Genomic DNA, 21,857 nt, shown 5'->3' with positions numbered 1-21,857 from the left:
TTTATTATCTTGTATGGTAATTTCTAGATGAAAGAAACGTAAGTGCAAACTTCACTTGATTATTTCTTTATTTTAAATCCTGTTAACTTCAATTTTTATTCCGATTATATGAGATAAAATAATTTTGTCCTTCTTGGAAGCGAATCAGTCTGCTTATTGACCGATCAACAATGTACTTGTACCCAATTCTATTAAAAATCATTTGAATTTCAATAGTATTGTTTAAACTAACAGGCATTTAATTCATATTTCAAATACAAAATTTTTTATATCAAGATATAAATTATTTAAATTAGTTATTATTGATCACGTGATGTCAATACTTCTTTTCTGACATCATATTTTTTTTTCTAGAAAAATAACCAATCACAGAATAGAAAGCTTGTAACCAATCAAGAGTGTAAAGCTTCTTTACGTATCTTGCAATAACTAACCGGTCGATTGTATGCTGTTGTCATTGCTGGTTCATCTTAGAGGTGAAAGTTGTTTACGAAAATATAGCGTTTAATTATTACGACGTATAATGAACCGAATTTTACCTAGAAGAATTGCATCAGTTATGTTTGCGTAAGTTCAGAAGATCTGCATCTCAATATTTTTTAGAAGAATCAATGCCCGCGATTTTCCTTCACGTGTCTGCACATTTCAACGCCTAATATTTTAGATTATACAATATCTTCTCTTTCATATATCTAGCGATCGCAAAAGTGCATGATAGTAAAACTATTTGCTTGACATTGTTAACTTCTGATTCATTAAGCTGTGCTACATCTAATTGTTCGATATTTAATGTAATTTTCGTTTTTACATACTGTACGACTTAAATATAATATTAATGATGCAAATTGTATAAATTTTCAGAAACTACTGATCTTAGGATAAGAAGATAAAAACTCTGAAGTATATCATCTGTGTTACTTGCAGTCGATTGATCCCAAATTCATTTCGAAAAAATAAAAATGCTTGTAAAGATGAATAATTTTCAATTATTAATAGTGAAAAAGAAACTCTAAAGTCTTTTACTATAAATACTGTGCTGAGAAAAAAGAAAGCACTTTTCCCATTTTTGGAGTATTTAAATGAAGGGTTTAAGGTTACTATTCCTGTTTTCTCTCATGCAGTCAAATATATTGTATCTGAAACTGGAGAAAAGAGCAAAATCATTGATATATTAATTAGAAGTTTAAACACAGTAATCACACTTAGGGGAATGGAGGTGAAACTGCAGTATCTCTAAGAAAAAGTTAATAATTTCTCTGTATGTTATAAACTTAAAGTATAAAAAATATTTTAATTTTAAGAAAATCCAGCTTTAAATTAGCATATTTCAGATTCAGAAAAAAATGTTGCATAGATCATATGCATTTAAATTATTATTTTAAAATATATTAAGCACAAAGAATTAATGTAAAAAATTAATGGCAAGAGGAATTAATGGAATATAATTTATTATTGTGACAATATACTAAACAAAATAGAAATTTAATGTGTTTTAGGTCAAATATTACTGGCTGGTTTTTAGTCATTTTAAATTAGTCATTATTTTAAAAATTACTTGATATATATTATATTTTGATAAAATGTTATCAAATAAATTTTTATAAAAATGAATCTTACTTTATGAGTAGCTAGTCACCTCAGATGACTATTTGGTTCACTTGGACTGTTAGCTTTCCTAGATTTAAAATTTTTGTTATAGAATACATTTATTAAAAATCTTATCTTCTGCAATTATTACCAGAAGAGAAAAGTCTCTCAATTACAGATCTTATGAAAATAGAAAGAGGGCCAAATTATATGTTAAGTTAAAAACAAATGTCTGTTTTCAGGTAGTTGGAAGCTTTTAAACCAGCTTTTAGAATTAATTGGAGAAAATATATTAAAATGTATCAAATACATCCAAATTCATATAATGAGCTTGATACTCAATGATAGTTAAACCTTTTTTGGACATAAAAAAAACAAACTATGATATAAAAAGTAGAAAATAGACTTGCAACATATCTACCGAGAAAGTCAAAATCTGTATTAAAATCGTACCATAACTAAAGCATGGCACAATTAACTAGTTTAAATGGAATTAAACTATTTAATACAAAGAAGAAAGAAATTTAAATGTTTTGAAAAATAAATTAATCCATCTGTACATTATAAAGTGTATATGTTATGAACTCAAAGCAGAAGTGAAAATCCTATGTGGAGAAAGAAAGCATTTATATTTTTTCCATAATATTTCATGTTAGCAAAAACCTTGCAATTGAACAATTAGATTAAATAAAGAAATTGGTTTTAATTTTTTACAGCTTTAAAAAATTTGTTAGAAATTATATGTAATTTAATTTTACTAAAATTAAAGGAAAATGTACTAAAATTAGAAGAAATGCATGGGAATAACAACCAATATCTGATATCAATAAAAAGTTAATTTTTTTAAAAACTTTTCGATAAAGAAAAAATTGTTTTTGAGATGTTTTTAGGAGATTTGACAGAGAAATAACAAAATCTTATTTAATCTTTGATTAACTGAAATGTAATTAATTTTTGGACTTTAAAAAGTTAAGAGGGAATTTTCTCTTGTTTGATGTTTCAAATTTAATCAAGATTAGACCATAGAGTTATATAAGGAACAAAAGTATATATATTTATATATATAATATAGTTAAAATATTTAAATACTTTATTATATTTTGAATTGTAAATTTTGTTTGAAATGACTATCATATATTATAAGAGTTGATTGGTTTTAAAGTAACATGTTAATCTGATATAATTTTTGCTGTTAAATACTGATTAGTTACTTAAAATTAATTTCAATTAATTTTGTAGATCAATGCGTGGCATTGGAGAATGGGGTAGTGGAGCAGGAAAGGTAAGTCTTATGTGGAAATATAATTTCACTTACAGAATAGCATTTAACAAATTATGTATGGCTTATTTCTGTTTTCACTGTATTACATAAGTATAGAATGTTAAATGATTAAAGGTAATTTTAGTAATCTATCTAGCAGACAAAGCATACCAAATTTAACTGCCCTACATTATAAAATATGCAGTATTTTTGTCAGTTCTGCTGCATAAGGTACTGTGCTTGGTATTTCCTTTGGCTAAAGTTTCAACAAAAGATTGCCAAATTGCATGTTTCGTACTATCAAAAGGACTATTATTGGTCTAACAAAAAAAAAAAAAAAAAAAAAAAAAAGTTTAATCATTATAATTTTTGCTTTTAATCATTTAAAGAAATATTTACGAGTGAATGAATTATAATAATTTTATTTTTATTAGACTTTTTAAAGAATTTACATACTCTAATTTTTTTTTTATAAAATTCTATTTGAAATAATTTTGAATACTTAAGTAATTTAAATTGTTATTGCAGAACAATTTAAAAGATAATTTTTATATAGATTGTATTCATCAACCATTATAATTTTTTAAACAATCATTGCAACCTGTGAAACTTATTGCTTTTATAATCACAGGTTGCACTTTTATATATATATATAATCCTACTTTTAAATATATGTATATTATGAAATGATTCAGAATTACTTATTGTTAATCCTAATGATATAACTATAAGGTAGCATAATGCTGGATAAAAGAGTCGTTAAGCATCATAAAAATGAAAAACTTATAAATAGTGTTATTTGAAATTTTCTTGATATTTGTCAAAGCTCCATATTATCTAGCAATGGTACTGACTATTTTAGGATTAATAATTTGAGTAAACATTTATTAAATATGTTACTTTTTGAGTTAAAAATAATTTGTGTAAAACAACTTTATAAAACCTAATTTATTTTTTTAGGGTGGTGGATCAGGTGGCTCTGTAAGGTAAGGAATCAAATTTTTTTAAGGAGTTAAATTATTTGTAATGAAATTTTAATTCAACATTGAATACATTTATAATCCTGATAATTTTGGAATTAAAAATAGTTTTTCTGGAATATTTTTGATTATTTTATTTAAATTTAATTCCAGTTATATTGCTAAATAAATATTGAATACTACATTGTTTCAGTATTTTTTCACCATTGGTGCTTTTAAATTAAATTGGTGCTTGGTATCATAGTGGTTTTAGCCCTTTCGGCCTTAGGGAGGCCTCTACTACATTTACACAGTAATAGCAAAAAAAAAAAAAAAAAAAAAAGATGAAATGTGAATGATTCTATCAAATGGAAAGTTACATAACCTAGCCCTGTTTGTTTATATAACCCTTACCCCCTTCTCCACAACAGCTGATGAATAAAATACTAAAGTGAGGTTGAATATGAGCAAACTGAAGGTCAAGATACTAAAACTATATTTCACTATATAATGGACACAGGGAGCCATGTAGTGGCAATTAAAAATTATCCTGTTTAAAATGCATACTGTCCCATGATTTTGATTTCTAGAAATGCACAGGTGATATGCCTGGTTGTGAGAGATATTTACTGGTGATGCATATATGACACGCCCATCGCGAAAGGGTTAAATTAAAGAATTGAAACTTTTATTTAAAAGTGCCATTTAAAATTTACAAGGAAGACGTGTTCACCAAATACAAGTGATGTTGCTGTGTGACAGTCCTATTTTGTCACATTCTGCATTTGCTTCAAATATATGGCATTTTTTTGTATTCTTTGATGACATTCTGCATTATTAATTCATTTAAATAAATTCCAAATGCTCATGAATTTTATATACATACAATTTAAAATATTTTTTCATGCATATAATTTGTTATATTATTATTAAATTATTGTAATGAAAATTTAACTCAATTTCTTTTAATAGACCAGGAAAGAAAAACTTTATTTGTATAATTGAGTCAAGGATCTAAAATTGAAATATTCTGCACATGTTTTTGTAAATTTTTAAGATCATTACACTGGTATGAAATTATTGATTTGTTAATAAATATATCAATCCATTAAAGCATTTTTTTTTTTTTTTTTTTGTATTCAATCATGTTAAATAGGCTGGATATGTTTTGTCACAAATGGAGGCATATGTAAATTATGTTTATTGCAATACAATGCTTCTTTTTCTAAATTCCATATATGTAATAAAATACATATTTAAAAAATATGTATTCATAGTATTTTAAAAGAATATAAAATTCAGCTATTTGAAATTCTATGCTGGATATGGGGGTTCAAATGAGATTTTTAATCATAAACTTGCATGCGATGGACAGGAGGGAAAATGTCATTAGAAGAAATAAGATCATTTGAAAAATTAAAATTGAGAGCACTTCATTATTTTAATTTCACTTGTTTCTTGTAATTACATATTAATAAATGTAATTATTAATATGTAATTACTGGAATATATTAATATTTACATTTATACATCAACAATTTTTAATTGATCTGGAATTATTTGTTATTAATTCGTATATGACTTAGATGATATTTTTCCTGTGTTATATAAACGCAACCCTTTCATTCAAAATATTCATCTTGTAGATGCCAAATGAGATATTTATCTAGCTAATGTATTTTTCAGACAGTTAACAAGAAATATTGCATGTGATTTTTCAATTATTAGAATATTTTCATCTTTTTTCACTTATATATTGAATGGAATATATATATATATATATTTATGGAATTATATTGAATATTTGGAATAACATCTATGAAATTTCAGAGATGCTGGTGGAAGTTTTGGTAAGATGGAAGTTGCCCGAGAAGAAGAATATTTCCGAAGACAGGTACATTTTTTTAAATTTTAGTTGGTTAATAGTGTATGATCAAACTATAGAGAAATATTTTATTTAGTTGATAAACCTATAGCTTGATTTTACTTTGTGAAATGCATAAATCATGCTATTATCATATTCTTTTTCAAAGCAAAACAATATCAATTTATACAGATATATTTCATGTCAAGACTGTCACTTTCATCTCGTAACTTATTTAGATTTTATAAATTTAATGCAGAAAAAATTATGAAATGTAAATTTTTTTAATAATTTATTAATGGTAAAATGAATGAAAAGATATTTTGCACACATTTTATATTCTTAATTAATATCCGAATTTTTATCTTAAATTAACCCACGATGATTTCATTCTAAAATAATATTCTCTTATTTCTTTATCCATTTCTAACATGTATTCTAGAAAACTTATGACAGTTGCAAGGGATAAAAATCCCTATCACTTGCACATGCTTTCCAAAGATAATACCTGATTCCTTTTCCTAAGTCGACACATGTCAAAGAAATGCTTATCAGATTTTCTTAATAAAATCACTGAAAGAAAAAATTCCTGACATTTTGTCTTATATAGGATATAAAAAGACATCTATTTGCCATCGCCTTTCCCTTGCACAAATTATGACTCTGTGTGAAATACATCCAAGTTAAAATTCCAAACATTTCTTCTTTCTTGCTATGCATCTGTAAAATTATGCTTATATATGTATATATATATATATATATATATATATATAAAATGTTCTTTTATCTTTGAAAGCATAATCCCTACTTGTAAATTATCTGTCTTAATTTTCCTGACACATTATCTGGAATTTCCATTTTAAGATTGCTGAAAAAAAATTTAACCTTTGTATTCCCAGTTTGGCTGATCAATCATACATTCACACAATGTCCAAAATTGCCATGTATTTCCTTCCTTCCCGTTTTTGAAAAAAGGATCATAAAATAGAAGGGAACAACCTCTTTGACAATAGTTGCTTCCTCTCCCACCATCACTGTTGATTGATGTCTCTAGAAAGTTTTGAGGGTAAAAACTTGATCTACATTAAACTTTTTGCTTGTGAACTATTAAAATCTCTTGCTAATACCTGAATATAGTAAAATTATATATTTTTTTGTGGTGTTCATATTTTGTGTTTAGCAATAATTTTGAACTTGCAAAAGGCTTTAAAAAAAGGAAAAAGAGACATTTCGACAAGGTTACATTGGACAATATACATACAGTATTTATAAATATTGTTGGTATATATTTTCTTCCCATGTTGCATCTTGTGTTGTTCCGTCTTTTTAAATTCAGAATTTTTTAATAAATTTTGGAAAGGGTTATTTTTTTTATGTACCTACATATATCATAATAAGTTTTCAACTTTGGAACATTATTCTCTTTAAATACTAATAAATACATCTAAGCGTTTGCTTTGAAAATAAATTTATTTAAGCTTGAATAAATTAAATTTTCGTAATGATTAATAACTCGATATAATTTGAATTTTAATAATCTATTACATTGAGTTATTTAGATTAAATTTTAAGATGTAGCAATGATTTTTAATTTTAATGAACATGCAAGTACCGCTTTAAAGTGGCTTCCGTTTCAAATACATCTCTCAATAATTAACAAATTATAATCATATATAGCGATTAAAAAGTAATTTAATTTTGATTTAAAACTACTAAAAATAAAGTTGCAATTTTGAAATTAAATTAGAATTTACCTGGTTGTATTTATTGAACCAGTGCAAAAAAGAACACTGGGGTAGTCTAAATTTTGCTTTTTTCTTTCATGAATTGATTTGATAAATGTAGATTTAAATATTGAATTTTAGAGTGAATTGATATACCATCTCTCTTCATTGATTCCATGCATGTTTTAAATTTGAATGAGTATGAAAAAATTACCTGTCTAAATTGAGAACTTCAAATTATTATTGCTTTTCTTACCAATTCAATTTTTGTCCTGTAATTGGCTTAATTCTTGTTTCATTTCAGCAAAAAGAGCAGATACAAAAATTAAAGTCTCATTTGCAAGAAGAGATCACTCATCATGAAGATCAGATTAAAAAGTTAGAAGCTGAAATCCAGCGACACAAATCTAAAATTACTGAGTTAAACCAGGAAGAAAGCACAGTAGGAAAATAGACTTCAGTGCATTTTGTTAGTTCTCTTTTTCCATTTGATCTATACTTATGAAATTTGATAATGTAAAAAAGTATTCTGTGGTATCAAATGTAAGGCATTTATGTATTGCTTGATTAAAGAATGAACATTAAATACAAATTTGTTTATTTACAATAAAACTACATAATATAAATTAACATTTGCAATCATATTTTCGTCTAGGAAAAGGAATTATATCTCTAATGTTTGATATTCCTAATATACTTTGTAGCAATCTTTCAAAACCAATCCCAAATCCTCCATGTGGTACAGTTCCATACTTTCTAAGATCAAGATACCTAAAATAATAAAAAGTTTGTAATCCTTGATTTCTGAGTAGTCATTAGAATTAATATCTATGAATTACTAGTAATGAAGTGCATATAAAATCAATCTCCTGAATTTAACATTACAGTAATAGAATATAGTAATCCTAGTTCATTTATATTAGACAAGTTATAATATAATGGATTATTAGTGAAAGAGTTTAAATTACACTTTTATGCTTGTAAAAATGCATCAGTATCATTTATTACCATTTTTAAAAACAAGACTAGATACATAATTATTTTATTCTATTAAATCAGTCAATTTTTAATGTATGCAACATAAAATGAATAATACAGTAAGTGTTATTTGGACAAATACATCTGAACCCAAGTAGGAAAAGAGACTATATATACAGTAAAATAAATGTCAGCTATATTATTCTAAGAGATAAAGAAAACAATGATATTAACTGCTACTTATGTATTTACTAAGCTTGCCCATGACATGCAGTTAAGCCTAATTTTTGTTAGTGACATGTGGTCTATAAATAAATATTAAAATAATTTATGTATGGTTTTAGTTTGTAACCTGAACATCAGGAGAAGGGGGGGGGGCTTGCAACACTTCTTTGTCAAAGTGCATATAAATTACAAAAAAGGAATCTTTATTCCACTCTTATTCTAATCAATAGCCTTGCTACAGGAATGTGGCATCTTCTCAAAAAAATTGCAACCCCAAAAATATTAAGGGCTCTGGGACGAACAATCATGTCGAAAAATGCTTTATTTTTAACAATTTCAAAATGTATAAGTGAATGAGAAAGCTTTAGGGGTTTGAAGGGAATGATGAAGTACATATAAACTTTTATCATTTCATCATTCTAATGAGCTTTTATATATAATGCTGATAATAAAAACTTATAATTCATATTAAAATTACAATATTTAATATATTTAAAGAGTATAATAGTTTTTTTTAACATCTTGATATTTATATAAAATTATTATTATGCACAATAAATATTTTCAAGAGCATAAAGATACTTTACTGTTTAGTATAAATGATAAAAAAAAATTGATAAATATTTTAAGAATATGAAAAAAACTTAAAAGGTAAATAATTAAACTAGTCATAATAAATGAATGTAAATGCATAGAGAGAGAATGAAAGAATGTCATTGCATCATGCTTCAAATATGATAAAATTAATTTTTCTGCAAGGAAGTGTAAGGTAGGTTTTTTAAAATTATTATTATCTAGGTTTTTTAGATGATTTTAGATTTTGATGAGTTTATAAATGTTTTTGTTATTTATTATTTTGATCTTGAGTTGTCTCTGTTATGAATTTAAATCGGTAGATGAACATTGAAATGCAATGGTTGACAATAATAATTTGCCCAATGGTTTTTGCTTCCATAATTCTATATATTTGATAGTCCTAATTATTTTTCTAGCTAAAGAAATAAGAAATTTTTATAGAAGAAATAACAATAGTTTGTTTTAAATTTTAAAATCATTTCTGTATCATATAGTGACAAATTTTGAAATGGACAATAAAGGCAGTATTCATATGTTAACATTTAGAAGATCAAAAGGAGAATGTAATCTACAAACAGTTTAAATCTCAGGGCAATCAAGGTCATCTTAAATTATTCCTAAAGTGCAAAATTAAACAAAAAAAAAAATTCAAATGTGAAATCTCCATGTGTTTATTTTCGCTGTTTTCTTTTATTAAGCTTAAATTATAAGAACTGAGTGAGAAATTGGAGCATTAAAGTAGTGTACAAAAGAATAAAAAAAAATTGTATATACTTTTATAAACATTAAACAAAATGTAATTGTAACATAATCTTCACTTTGCCATTTATATATCAAATTATTTTATAATACATGAAATTTAAAAATTGGAAAAAGTTTTTAATGAGATATTTTAAAATAAGAAAACAAAATATAAGGTAGTTATTTAGTCTTGATATTTACTACATTATTTAATACAAATATTTCCACTTGGAGAATTTTAATGAATAAGGTACATACCATGATAAATTAGTGTGTTTTTCAAAAGAATATTTTTTCTTCAAATTTTCTTCATTATCTTCTCTTAAGCTTCCACCACATATTTCACCACCATAAGCAGCAAATAAATCAAAACAGCAAGCCTACAATAAGAACAGGAAAAGAAATTAAATTTTTATATAAAAATCTTATTTGTAAAAAAAACTACATTCTTTGCAGTTTTAAAAACTATAAAAGTAAATTAAATTCAACATTATGTATCTTTTCTTAAAATTGTTATATTATCTTTAATGTGAGATAAACTGCAATCTTATGTAATAAATATTTCTTTACCTTAAAAATCCAACCCGACATTTAACTCTAAATGCTTGTTAACTAATATCTGGCAGAAATATAATACATTTATTTCTAGAATTTTAGAATAACTATGTGCATTGATTTTTTTTACTAATATATTTATTTTTTTGTGAATATGTATTAATTCTGCTATATCATAAAAATCTGTTTTATTTATTGTATTCTAAAAGATAGCAGATAAAAAAACATTTAGTAATCATGGCTAGAAAGGATAAAATTGAGCTTTTTTAAACATGAATAAATATCAAGTCTATAAATGTTTATAAATTTAAATATATATAATAATATATTCAAGAATATGAAATATATTTCATTCATTTCTACATGACATGGATGATATAACATTCGGATTGATATATAATGTTGTGATACATTTGAATGTTAGAGAATATTAATTTTTGCTAATTATTATGTACTTTAAACTAGTGATAACTAATCACTAGTGATTGCTTTATCTTTTCTTTCAAATGTGGATGAATGTGTTAGAAAATTATCAAATACATTTTACATTTTTTTCAATCCAGAAATATTTAATCCAAATTAGTTTTCACATATAGAACTATGTATTTAAACTGTATTATATTTGCTCTTGAAATACAAAATGAATTCATGATAATGGAATAATTTCTTTGAGACTTGTTTATTCCACAATTTAAAAATTGGAAATTAAATAAATTATTTATAATTTTCAATGCATTAAAATTTACTTTTAGTAAATTTTACTACGAAAAATAAAATGAATTACCATATTATTTTCATCAGATTTCATATAAAATGGTTTGATTGTTGAAGGGAACATAGATACAAAGACAGGAACATTATCACAATAGTTTACTATAAACTGCTTATGTTCTGTAGCTAAGTCTTCACCAAACTGGAATTAAATTAAAAATATATAAAATATTACAGAAAGAAACAAAAACTATGCAACTAAATAAATTTCACACTTACATATATTTTAAAAGCAATTTAATGAACGTTGAAAGATGGTAACATTGACTATGTTTCTTTCATGTATTATTACATATACTATATTTATTACATTCAACTATATCTATAATATGACAGTAAATATTCAATAAAAATCATATTGATAATAAAATTATATATATAATATCTAAATTAAAATTATTTTTTCCAATAAAATTCAAATTTTAAAATCAATATATTGAAAATAAAAATAAGGAATGTAAAGAAATGAGATATTGTGAAACAATCGGATTGAAAAGCAAGTCATTACACAACTTAATTTTTTTTTTCAAGATGCAGAAATTTGAGATTAGTACATGTTAGTTATCTTATATTTTTCATTTAAATGTAGAAATAAATGGAATTTTTTAAAAAGTTTAACTATTATAACATTTTTAATATTTTATAAAATTAAAAAACCTGATCTTACTTTTACTCTAAAAAAAAAGCTGATCTTACTTTTTTATTTTAATTAGAAATAAAAATAAAAATATTTTAATTAAGTCCTGAAATTTTAATTCTTACAGTACCTGTAAGCATTTCAGCAGAGAGGATCAAGGAACTAAATATATGCAATTGAAAATGGCATATAATTTTGCAAGATTTTTTTTTATAGAATTGCATTCTTTTCCAGGATATGTAATTCTTTAAATTGATCATTAAAAGTTTCATTGTAAAACAAATTCTTAATAGAAAGCTTTTATATTAAATGCAATAATCAGAAAGGAAAAGTTTGTACAATCAATTATTAAAAAATGAAGACAAATTTAATATTTTTTGTAACAAAACAAACTTACCTATCATACAATTAAACTTCTCCAGCTTGTAAATATTTCAAAACTATCACTGAATGTAGAAGCTCACTTTCCATTACATAACTTTCATTTAATTAAGGAACATAATTTGTAAGCTTAAAGTTTTTGTTAAAAGGAATTGAAATATGTTAAGTCATTTAAAAATAAATAATGGTAATTAAATTATTTCCTTTCATTTATATCTGATTTAATATACATTTTATATTAATGTAATGATTTAACGATTTAAATCAAAACGAAAAGAATGAAAAAGATTTAAATTGTTGTTTTAAGTTTCTGGAGTATGTTAATATACATAATTAAAATATTGTTTTTGAATTAAGAATAAAGTATGTAAATTGTGACACCAGTACTTTGTCATTATTGTTAAATTATTTCTTATTATAAGATGGGCTTTTAACAATTTTTTAACCCATTTATCAGTTATTCAATCTAGTATAGGATCAATAAGGCTAAACGGGAACAGTGATTACAATATGCATCAGTAAAGCTTTAGTCAGCTGGCAAGGCATTCTAGATAAAAACGAAAAGCAATTTCTTACTTTTTGTTTAGTGTTATTTTCTAATGTTTTCTTATTTTAGCTGCACCATATTAAAAAAAGTGAAACCCAAATTTACCCAAGTGTTATTATTTATTCTTTACATTGGTTAGTTGCAAAATAAATTGTCAAGTTATAGATTTCTTGATTCTATGTCTGAAGTAGGACATAACAATGAAAAGTATGATTCAGTTTTTATTTTAAGACATGGAGAATTGGAGGAATTTTCCTCTTGAGAAACAAGATGTTCTCAGTTATTCCATTCTGATAGTTTTCATGGTGGGGTGATTAGGAACAGGAGTTTAGTGTAATAAAAACATATGCTTCATGCATTTGGAATAATTTATTATACAATAAGAAGTGACAAATAAATTTATGAACATAATAGCATCCTGTCTAGTTAATAGTTTATTATTTTATATTAATTACCGATTGATATTTTAAAAGAATGTAATGTCATCTATATGCATATTATTTTTGATATACAAGTTATGATTGCATTATTAAATATTAGTAATGATTTGATGCTGTTTTTTTTTAAAATCAAATATGGGAAAAAATTGGTGCTGAAGAAAAAGGGAAAAAAAAAAAAAAAAAAAAAAAAAAAACGAGTGATACTGAGAGAGGAGATTAAAGATGATGACTTCAATTCTTTTTAATCAGAAACAGGGATTATTGAGATGGAAGAAGTAGTCTAAGAAAATCTATAGTTGATTTTTCAATAAATTTGTATATTATGATTAATTTTATTGAAGATAACTGGAAAAAAAAACATTTTTCGTACATCTGAGAGACTATTGACTATGACAATGGCCAACTGATTATGACAAGTTTAAAGAGAATTAATTAGATTATTAAAACATGCTTTGATGTAGTGATAATTTGTAATTTCTGAGTATCAGATAAAAACTATATAACCAAATCCTATCCCTGAAATAGATTTTCTCAAGTAGAGTAAGAAAAAATTTATTTGAATAGGAGGTTTACTATTCTACTTGAAATGGGAGCTCTATTTTATACTACTAAATTGAACTACTAGCCCTTATTCATTTTAAAGTATGTTTCTAAGTTAAGTGTGATCAAATTTCAGTTGACCCAGAGTATGAAGATATTAGCTGTGAAAATGTATATATGACTATAGAATGGCAAATTGTAGAAAGAAAGTATCAAAGTAATGATATGATCTTTTTATTTCAAAATGCAGAATACCCTTACTTCCGAATACAGTTTGATGAACCAAAATAAGCCAGTGGCCATTACAGTAATTTAGATTTTTAAAAGTACAGGTGGGAATATATATATATATTACATATATTTATAAAATTTTCAAGATGAAGAAAAAGAAATAATATAAGTAAAATAATAATAGTAATTTGATGGAAACATAACAACTAGCATAAAAATAATAATAAAAATTATGTACCTTGATTGATATATAATTGTTTTACTATTTGCATGCTGTAAAAACAAATAACAAAAATCCAAAATTACCTCTATAGGCGTTTTTAATGATTCTTTATTTTTCTGTAAAATACTTATAGCTTCTTTATAAGGCATTCTGTAAGAAATAAGTATACATATATTGTTTAAAAATAAATATAACACAAATAAGTGTTATTATTCAAATTATATTTAAAAGATTTCATAAAGTTTAAACTCACCTAACAAAAGATTTAGATGAAAAATTCTTTATGTAATGTTCATAGTTCTTAACATCTTTAACAATAAATTTAACTTCTTCAGGACAGTTTTCCATTATGGATTCAGTAACTTTTTTTAGGCATTTTTCAACTGTCTGTAATCATTTAAAACAATGCAGATTTTAATTTTGAAAATACACAAATGTATGAGATGCAGTTTTAATTTTTTTTTTTTTGTTGTTAATGGATAATTTCAGAATGCTTACATTAACTAACCTTCAACAATTCATCAACATTTTCAATAAAAGCAATTTCTGCCTCAATCATTTGGAATTCACTAGCATGCATTCTTGTTCTTGAAGCTTCTGCTCTGAATGTTGGACCAAAATTGTATACACGAGTCAAGGCACTGGTAAAATAACAAAACAAAAAAAAGTACTATATAAATAGTAAATTTTCTTTTTATTTGAAAGTAATTATATAAATGGACATTTGAAAAGATGGAGAGAAAAAAAAAAAAAGGTTTTATACTTTACTTGATTTTTCATGAAACTGCAGGAACTCTGAAACTTTTAGAACTATTAAACTTATATCTTATTTTAATTTGATTAGAATATTTTCATAGTGAGAAAAAGAGAAATATAGCAGTTTAAAATGTGAATAAATATTACTAAGTATTTATAAAGATAAATTAGATATATTTAAATAAAACATTTTTAAATTAGTAGAGCAAAATAACATATGATATTTTACTTAAGTATATATTTTATAAAACCACAAATAGCATAACTTAAATTTTTTAAAGAGAAAACACTTAACATAAAATAGTTTGCAAACTCAAGCAATGAAAACAAATTTTTGCTTGTTTACAACATACTGTAACTTTTATGAAATTTTAACATTTCTACAACCAAGAAAACAAAATCAAGTAATGAAAACAATCGTTATAATTTAAAAGAAATATCTAAGAAATAATTTATTAGTGATAAAATACTTGAAATTTACTATAGAAATATAAATGCATTTTTACAATAAACTAATTTGCTTCCCACACATCAAACAACATAAATCTAATATTTCCTGTGTAAAAAGATTTGAATATTCAAATATCTAAATAATTATGGATATTTTATAGAACAATTTATCAAATCCTCTCTTTTTTATCATTTATATTTCAAACACCAATGTCAGTGAATTATGTTTCAAATGTAATAATTTCACCATCTTTATTACCTATTTCAAAATCATTATTATAATTGACATTAATATTTGATAATTTTCTAATAAAGTCCTTTAAAAATGAAATTTTGAGAATGGAATTGAAAACATATGTTCCAGTTTAAACAGCAAAAGTCACTGATATTACTAGAATAAATGCTGATTATTTAATAGAAATAAGTTGACTTAAATAGCCCTGAAACAGATTCAAAATTGGGCATCCATCTTACAAATCAAACCAGATTAATAATAAATAATATATTTAATAGAAATTTTTTTTAAATATATTTTTATTAGTCTAGTAATTTTTATATTATTTTTTAAAAATTAGTTTTTAATTAATAATTCATTAAAATTTTGAACTGAAAATTATGTAAATTTTCAAAATATTAAAATAGCATATTTTCTTTGAGAATACATAAGTGTACAGATAAATCAATTTTACCACTTCATGAAGTGAATTTAAAATTGATTACGAAGTTCCAATTTTATTAATATGAGAAAAAAATCAATCAAAATAAAAGTGCATAAAAATTAATTTTTGTGAAATACATGAAAAGCTCACCAAGCAATTGATTCTAAATGGAGTTGTCCAGATACTGTGAGAAAAGTAGGTGCTCCAAAAAAGTGCTTTTCCAATATATCACCATCAACATTTGAGCCAGTATGCTCATTTTCATTATTTGTGGGTTGATCAACCTTAGTACTATCAGCATTTGTTTCAACATTTTTTGTAAGTAATGTATCGGCTAGTTTTCCCTTCACCTATATTAGAAACCTAAATTATATAATCTGTGGATTTATTTTATAACAGAAAGGGAAAAATTTAAAATGGCACAAAAATATTGAAACATTTAGAAATATTACATTCTATAAAAATTGAAAAGACAAAATTATAAAAATTAATAGATCATCATGTATATGACATGTGTGTAAAGGTGTATGTATGTATAAGGTGAATTGATTTGGATTTAAACATGTGTTAAATATGAACATTTATAAATACCTCAACTGTGAAAACTTCTCCAGCACCTTCACAATCGTTCTGAGTAATTATGGGTGTGTGAATGAAACAAAATCCTTCATTCTAAAATACAAGAGTACAAATATTTCAAAAAATTTCATTACAATTAATGAAGACATGAAAAATATACCAGAATAACACATACACGCACACATGCATAAATGGATACATTAAATTATTTGAGAATATAATAAAAATTGATGAATGAATTGTTTACACAGAATGGATTATGTGTTTCATTATGCCTAATTTAGAAGAAGAATATAATATAATTTTTTAAAAAACAACATAACAAATTTTTAATTAAACAGATTTTTTAGATTACATTTCAGTTCTAAATAAAAAATAGTAAAATACATAATATATTCTGTGCAAACAATTATGATATATTCTAAATTTCTTATTGTATTCCTCTCAATTAATTTTATGTTAAAAATACTTTAGGCAAAAAAAAAAAAAAAAAAAAAAAGTTTTGATATATAAACATTTAGGAAATACAACTACCTGGAAAAAATTATGTACAGCCATGGAAGCATGGTTTCTAATTCGAAGAATAGATGAAAATCTTCGTGTTCTAGGTCTCAAATGAGGGTACTGTCTGATGTATTCAGAAGAATATTTTTTATGATTTTCAAATGGATAATTCTAAAAGAAAATTTTCCAATAATTAATAAAAATCATTTCTGCATAAAATTCTTTTAACTAACTTTTTAAAATAATTTTTACTAATTTTTGGGTGATTAATGTAAAGAAGAATAACTGAATTCATATAATAAATCAGAATTCATATTTTTATTAATAAGGGAAAAAAATAAGAAATTTGATTTAGTATAATTTCAATTCAGTCCATGAAAGAAGGGAAGAGGAATCTGATTCAAAATTATTAACTATATTTCATTAGTACAAAAAAATCTACAGCAAATTGTTTAGAATCCAAAAACTACTTTAAATAACTTTGAATAAAAATTAATAATTCAAATCATAATTTCAAGCAAATTTAAAAAATAGTAGAGAAAATTTACTTCATCACATGTACCAAGTGTTTCCCAAGAATCAGCAATTAATTCAATTTCTTGACCTGCATGCGAACTTTCAACAACTGATCCTTGCACTTTTAATGAACTTCCATAATTCGGTGGCCTATATAAAGAATATTTAACTTGAAAATGGTAGTTTTAAAAAAATTATAAAATTTTCTTATTAAAACAGTACATTTTATTCATAACTTTTTCAAGTAATTACTATTAAAGACATGGATTTAATATGTCCATGCCAATATTTTGCATTTAAAACAAATTTTATAAACTATTTTTACTATATAAATCTTAAGAAAGCATATAATGACATGAGTGAATGAAACCAGAAATGACTATGAGCTCTGAAAAATAATACACACTTAAGAAAAAGTAATACATCAATTAATATTTATTTCAAACATTTTGGGATAAAAGTTGTTCATAGGAGGTATAAAAAAATATAAATATATAGTTAATTAGCTGCAATAACAGTTATTGTATCCAAAAATTACTATTTATTGAGATAACTTTGCCTTCAGGTAGAATTATAAAAAAGTAAAATATCCTATAACAACAGAAAAGATTCTATAGTTACAAAGCAGCAAAACACATATATTGCTATAGAATTAGATAATAAAATATAAAAGAAAAAACTATATTAAAAATTAATATGAAATTTACAAATTAACAAACAAAATAAAAAAATAATGGTAAATTAAATGCAATGAAAATGCTACATATCTAAACAAAGTATTGCACTAAAATCCATATTATTAGATTTTAGGAATTAAATTTTGGATATTTTTCAGCAAGAAAGATTATAGTGTTTTTCATAAATCAATAAATAAATAAAATAAAATAATATATTATGTTTTTAAAATTTCTATAGTAATATAAGAAATATTAAATCATACTTCACATTATGAGCATTAATCACAATTTGCAATCGATCTAGACAAGTTCCATCAATGAGATCCACAAAAAATAATTCCTTATATTTTCTTACAGCTTGTACCCATCCCTGGAAAAAATATGTTAATAAAATCATTTTTTCCAAAATACTAAAATTCAAGTGAAAAAAAAAAAGATGATAAGATATTTAACAGATGTGATGTTATATATAAATAACCACTGAAATAATATGATACAAAAACTGAAGAAATAATCCAGCAATTTTTCTCATTCAATCTTCTTAGAAGTCTAATAAAACTAAAATTTGACATTTTTAGAACAGTCTAATTCAGAATCTTTGAGCTCTTAGTTTCCATATTTATTTATAGAATAAATAAAATAAAAAAACATTAATTGTTTCTTGTTCTAAAAGATACAATGCCAAGTTCCAACATTTAATAAAATTAACTCACTCAGTAAGAATTTTTAAACAATTTCAACTTCTGAAGGGGCACCAAATAAAAATACTAAGAAAATATTTACAAAAAAACCCCCAAAAAATGAATTATTAACTTTAACCTACACTTAGTTTCTAAACCAAAGCGTTCTAAGTTTAAACTCCTCACTCTGTTTGATATTCTTGGTGAACATATGGAAAATAAATAAATAATAATAATAAATAAAAAAAAAACTAAATCTTATGGCATATGTGCAATAAATTTTACTCAAATTCATCAAAAAATATAGAAATGTATCAAATTCAAAAATACAGACATATTATTATGTAAAGACAATGATTTCTCAAAAGAGTGGAAATGAAGAAGTTGAGTCTATTTTCATAATTCAATATTTTTAATAAGGAATATTCAATATTACATTGCACCTATTATATTTATTCTCAAGAACCACTCATGACAATTACTATATAAAAAGAAAAAGATATACATTTGAAAGTGAAAAAAAAAAAATTAAGAAAGACAGGTAAAGTCATGCTCAATCGGAATATAATACTGAATCTATTTTACTGCTTTAGAATTCTAAAAAATTATTAAATTCTATTTTAGCATTGAAAAAACAATATCAGCATAAAAATGGTGAAGTTAGAAAGAATGCAAAATGAATCCATTTTGCTGTTTTAGAATTTGATGATGCAATGCAGTCTAAACAAATATCCTTAGTTAGCCAAAATAAAACTTCAAAGCAAATTAAAAACACAGAAGAATTTGATTTTGAGGATTTGTTGATATAAGTTTTTCAAAGATAATTTCAAAGATTTTAAAGATCAAAGGAAGATAATTTCAAACAGCAGCTTCTCTATTGTCTAAATAGAGTTAAAAAAATGATTTAGACATCAGAGATATATAATTGCATGCCTCTTCCATGGAGGCTAGAAAAAAATGAGGCAATACAAGCTTAGTTACACATTTTATACTTAAAATGTTTGTACCATATTGATTCGAGAAAAAAGCTTGAGTGAACAACATTTATTGCAGTGAAACATCAAATTAATTTTTTAAAAATGAAATTAAATAGAAAATTTGATTCAAACATAATTCAAGTAAAAACAGCAACATTTAATGAAATTTTTTAGTAAATCTGCTTCTAACACACATGAATATAATGATGACATTTTATTAATTGAAAATAAGCCATTCAGAATTTTAAATAATCTTTACTTTCTTATTCATCACTTCATTCTTAATCATAGATGTTTTGATATTATATTTAATTAACTTTAAAATCCATTCACAACATTGCAGGTCAGCGAAAAAGAATGTGATCCAATAGCAGTAAAAGTAATAAGAAAAGAAGCATACTCTCACTTCTTATAGGATGCATCAATGAGTAACACTACTGTTTCAGTATTTTAATAGAACCTTGCAATGCACTCTGCATCTAAGAGAATGTTCCAATAGATAAAACTGGGAAAGATTCCTTCCAAATTTAAAAACCAAAAACAATGGCAACTTTTCACTAAATAGTTCTTAGAATTTATGAAGATTTGATGATGACTATATCTCTAAATAAAACTTTAGATTCTTAATTCACAGAAAAATTTACACTGACTGCATAAACTTCAAGAAATATTAAATTCATTAATATTATTTAATTTCAAAAATGCAATTAATTTAAGAGAAATAAAACAAGATATTTTTTAAAGCAATAAGTTAACAAAAATTTGTTAATACAGCACCAATATAACTGAAAAATAAAAATACTAGCAAAATTATTTTCAGCCAATTTACATTAAGAAGCTTAATGTAGAAATTAATAATACAAATTAATACCTGGACCAATATTTTTTGATCTACAGGCTTTTTAAGTAAAACTTCTTTCACAGTAAAAGATGAACAGAATCGTCTTGAGAAAGCTGAAGCGATATATAATGATCGAAACATTTTAAAAAAATTATTTTCTTTATTAAAAAAAACTATTATAAACTAAAATCAATTCTTTCAAAATAAAATTCGCATGCCATGATATTTGATTTGTTTACTAACAAATTTAACCGGTGTTGCCAGTTTACGGAACAGGTATACAATATACAGATTAATGTCTTACAGAAAAATTCACCCATGCAACTTAATGAATGTTTGTGCCTTCAGTTATAATTTACAAAAAATAAGATGATAAGTCATAGTTAATACAAAAATATTATCATTATAATCATATTTTATTTACCGAATTCTGTTTATTCGGGCGAAGAAACAAATTCATATAATAATCTTAGTCCACGAATCATCCTCGACAAGATCCTTGATTTATTTTAATCACAAAATAAAAGTGCGAGTTTAGTGCTAAAAAAGGATATGCTAATAGAAAACTACTATATTAGGATGAAAAGGAGTCAGTCATTGCATGGCTTCTTTCGAATAAAGAGAAAGCTACGATATCTTGGTAGCAGAATTTCAGTTTTTGCGTTGGAGGATCGCAGAAACGAAAATTAATCTAATGAAAGATTCGATTTGTATTGAAGACTTGGCGAAATCTATCTGGGATTCAAATAATCTTTGGTCCAAATTTTTTTTCTTCTTTTTCTTCCCTTTAACTGATTATCAAAATATTGTCAATAATCTGAGACTATTTTTAAAAGACCCTGGAGATTTAATTGCACTGAAATCTTACTCTAGAAAAAATATGCTTATATTTTATTCTCGATTTTAGTTTTTAAAATAGAAACATAGATTAAAGCGTTAAATCATTTAAATTTGTTGCAACAGAATCATGTAAATATT

At 24.2% G+C, this 21,857-nt stretch overlaps 2 protein-coding genes across 3 annotated transcripts; one reads left to right on the top strand and one right to left on the bottom strand.

Annotated features, from left to right (window-relative positions):
- The first annotated feature begins 409 nt into the window (after nt 1–409).
- On the top strand, nt 410–7,987 carry LOC129981449 (ATPase inhibitor mai-2, mitochondrial-like). 2 transcript variants are annotated; one of them, XM_056092290.1, is made up of 5 exons: nt 410–567; nt 2,827–2,869; nt 3,809–3,834; nt 5,638–5,701; nt 7,700–7,987. In XM_056092290.1, the coding sequence occupies exons 1-5, from the start codon at nt 524–526 to the stop codon at nt 7,847–7,849; spliced, it is 327 nt and encodes a 108-aa protein (XP_055948265.1). In that variant the 5' UTR covers nt 410–523; the 3' UTR covers nt 7,850–7,987. The 2 variants fall into 2 exon arrangements, with proteins under 2 accessions (XP_055948265.1, XP_055948266.1); XM_056092291.1 differs by lacking the exon at nt 410–567 and adding an exon at nt 675–791.
- On the bottom strand, nt 7,977–21,104 carry LOC129981448 (probable asparagine--tRNA ligase, mitochondrial). Its single transcript, XM_056092288.1, has 12 exons — nt 20,910–21,104; nt 18,645–18,751; nt 17,737–17,854; nt 17,219–17,359; nt 16,697–16,777; nt 16,256–16,455; nt 14,749–14,881; nt 14,494–14,627; nt 14,324–14,390; nt 11,255–11,383; nt 10,174–10,295; nt 7,977–8,166 (listed from the first exon to the last, which is right to left on the bottom strand). The coding sequence occupies exons 1-12, from the start codon at nt 21,018–21,020 to the stop codon at nt 8,022–8,024; spliced, it is 1,488 nt and encodes a 495-aa protein (XP_055948263.1). The 5' UTR covers nt 21,021–21,104; the 3' UTR covers nt 7,977–8,021.
- Between the last annotated feature and the right edge of the window lie 753 nt (nt 21,105–21,857).

This window comes from Argiope bruennichi, chromosome 8 (genome assembly GCF_947563725.1).
Source record: "Argiope bruennichi chromosome 8, qqArgBrue1.1, whole genome shotgun sequence".
Lineage (NCBI taxonomy): Eukaryota > Metazoa > Arthropoda > Arachnida > Araneae > Araneidae > Argiope > Argiope bruennichi.
This window is presented reverse-complemented; position numbering and strand designations above follow the sequence as displayed.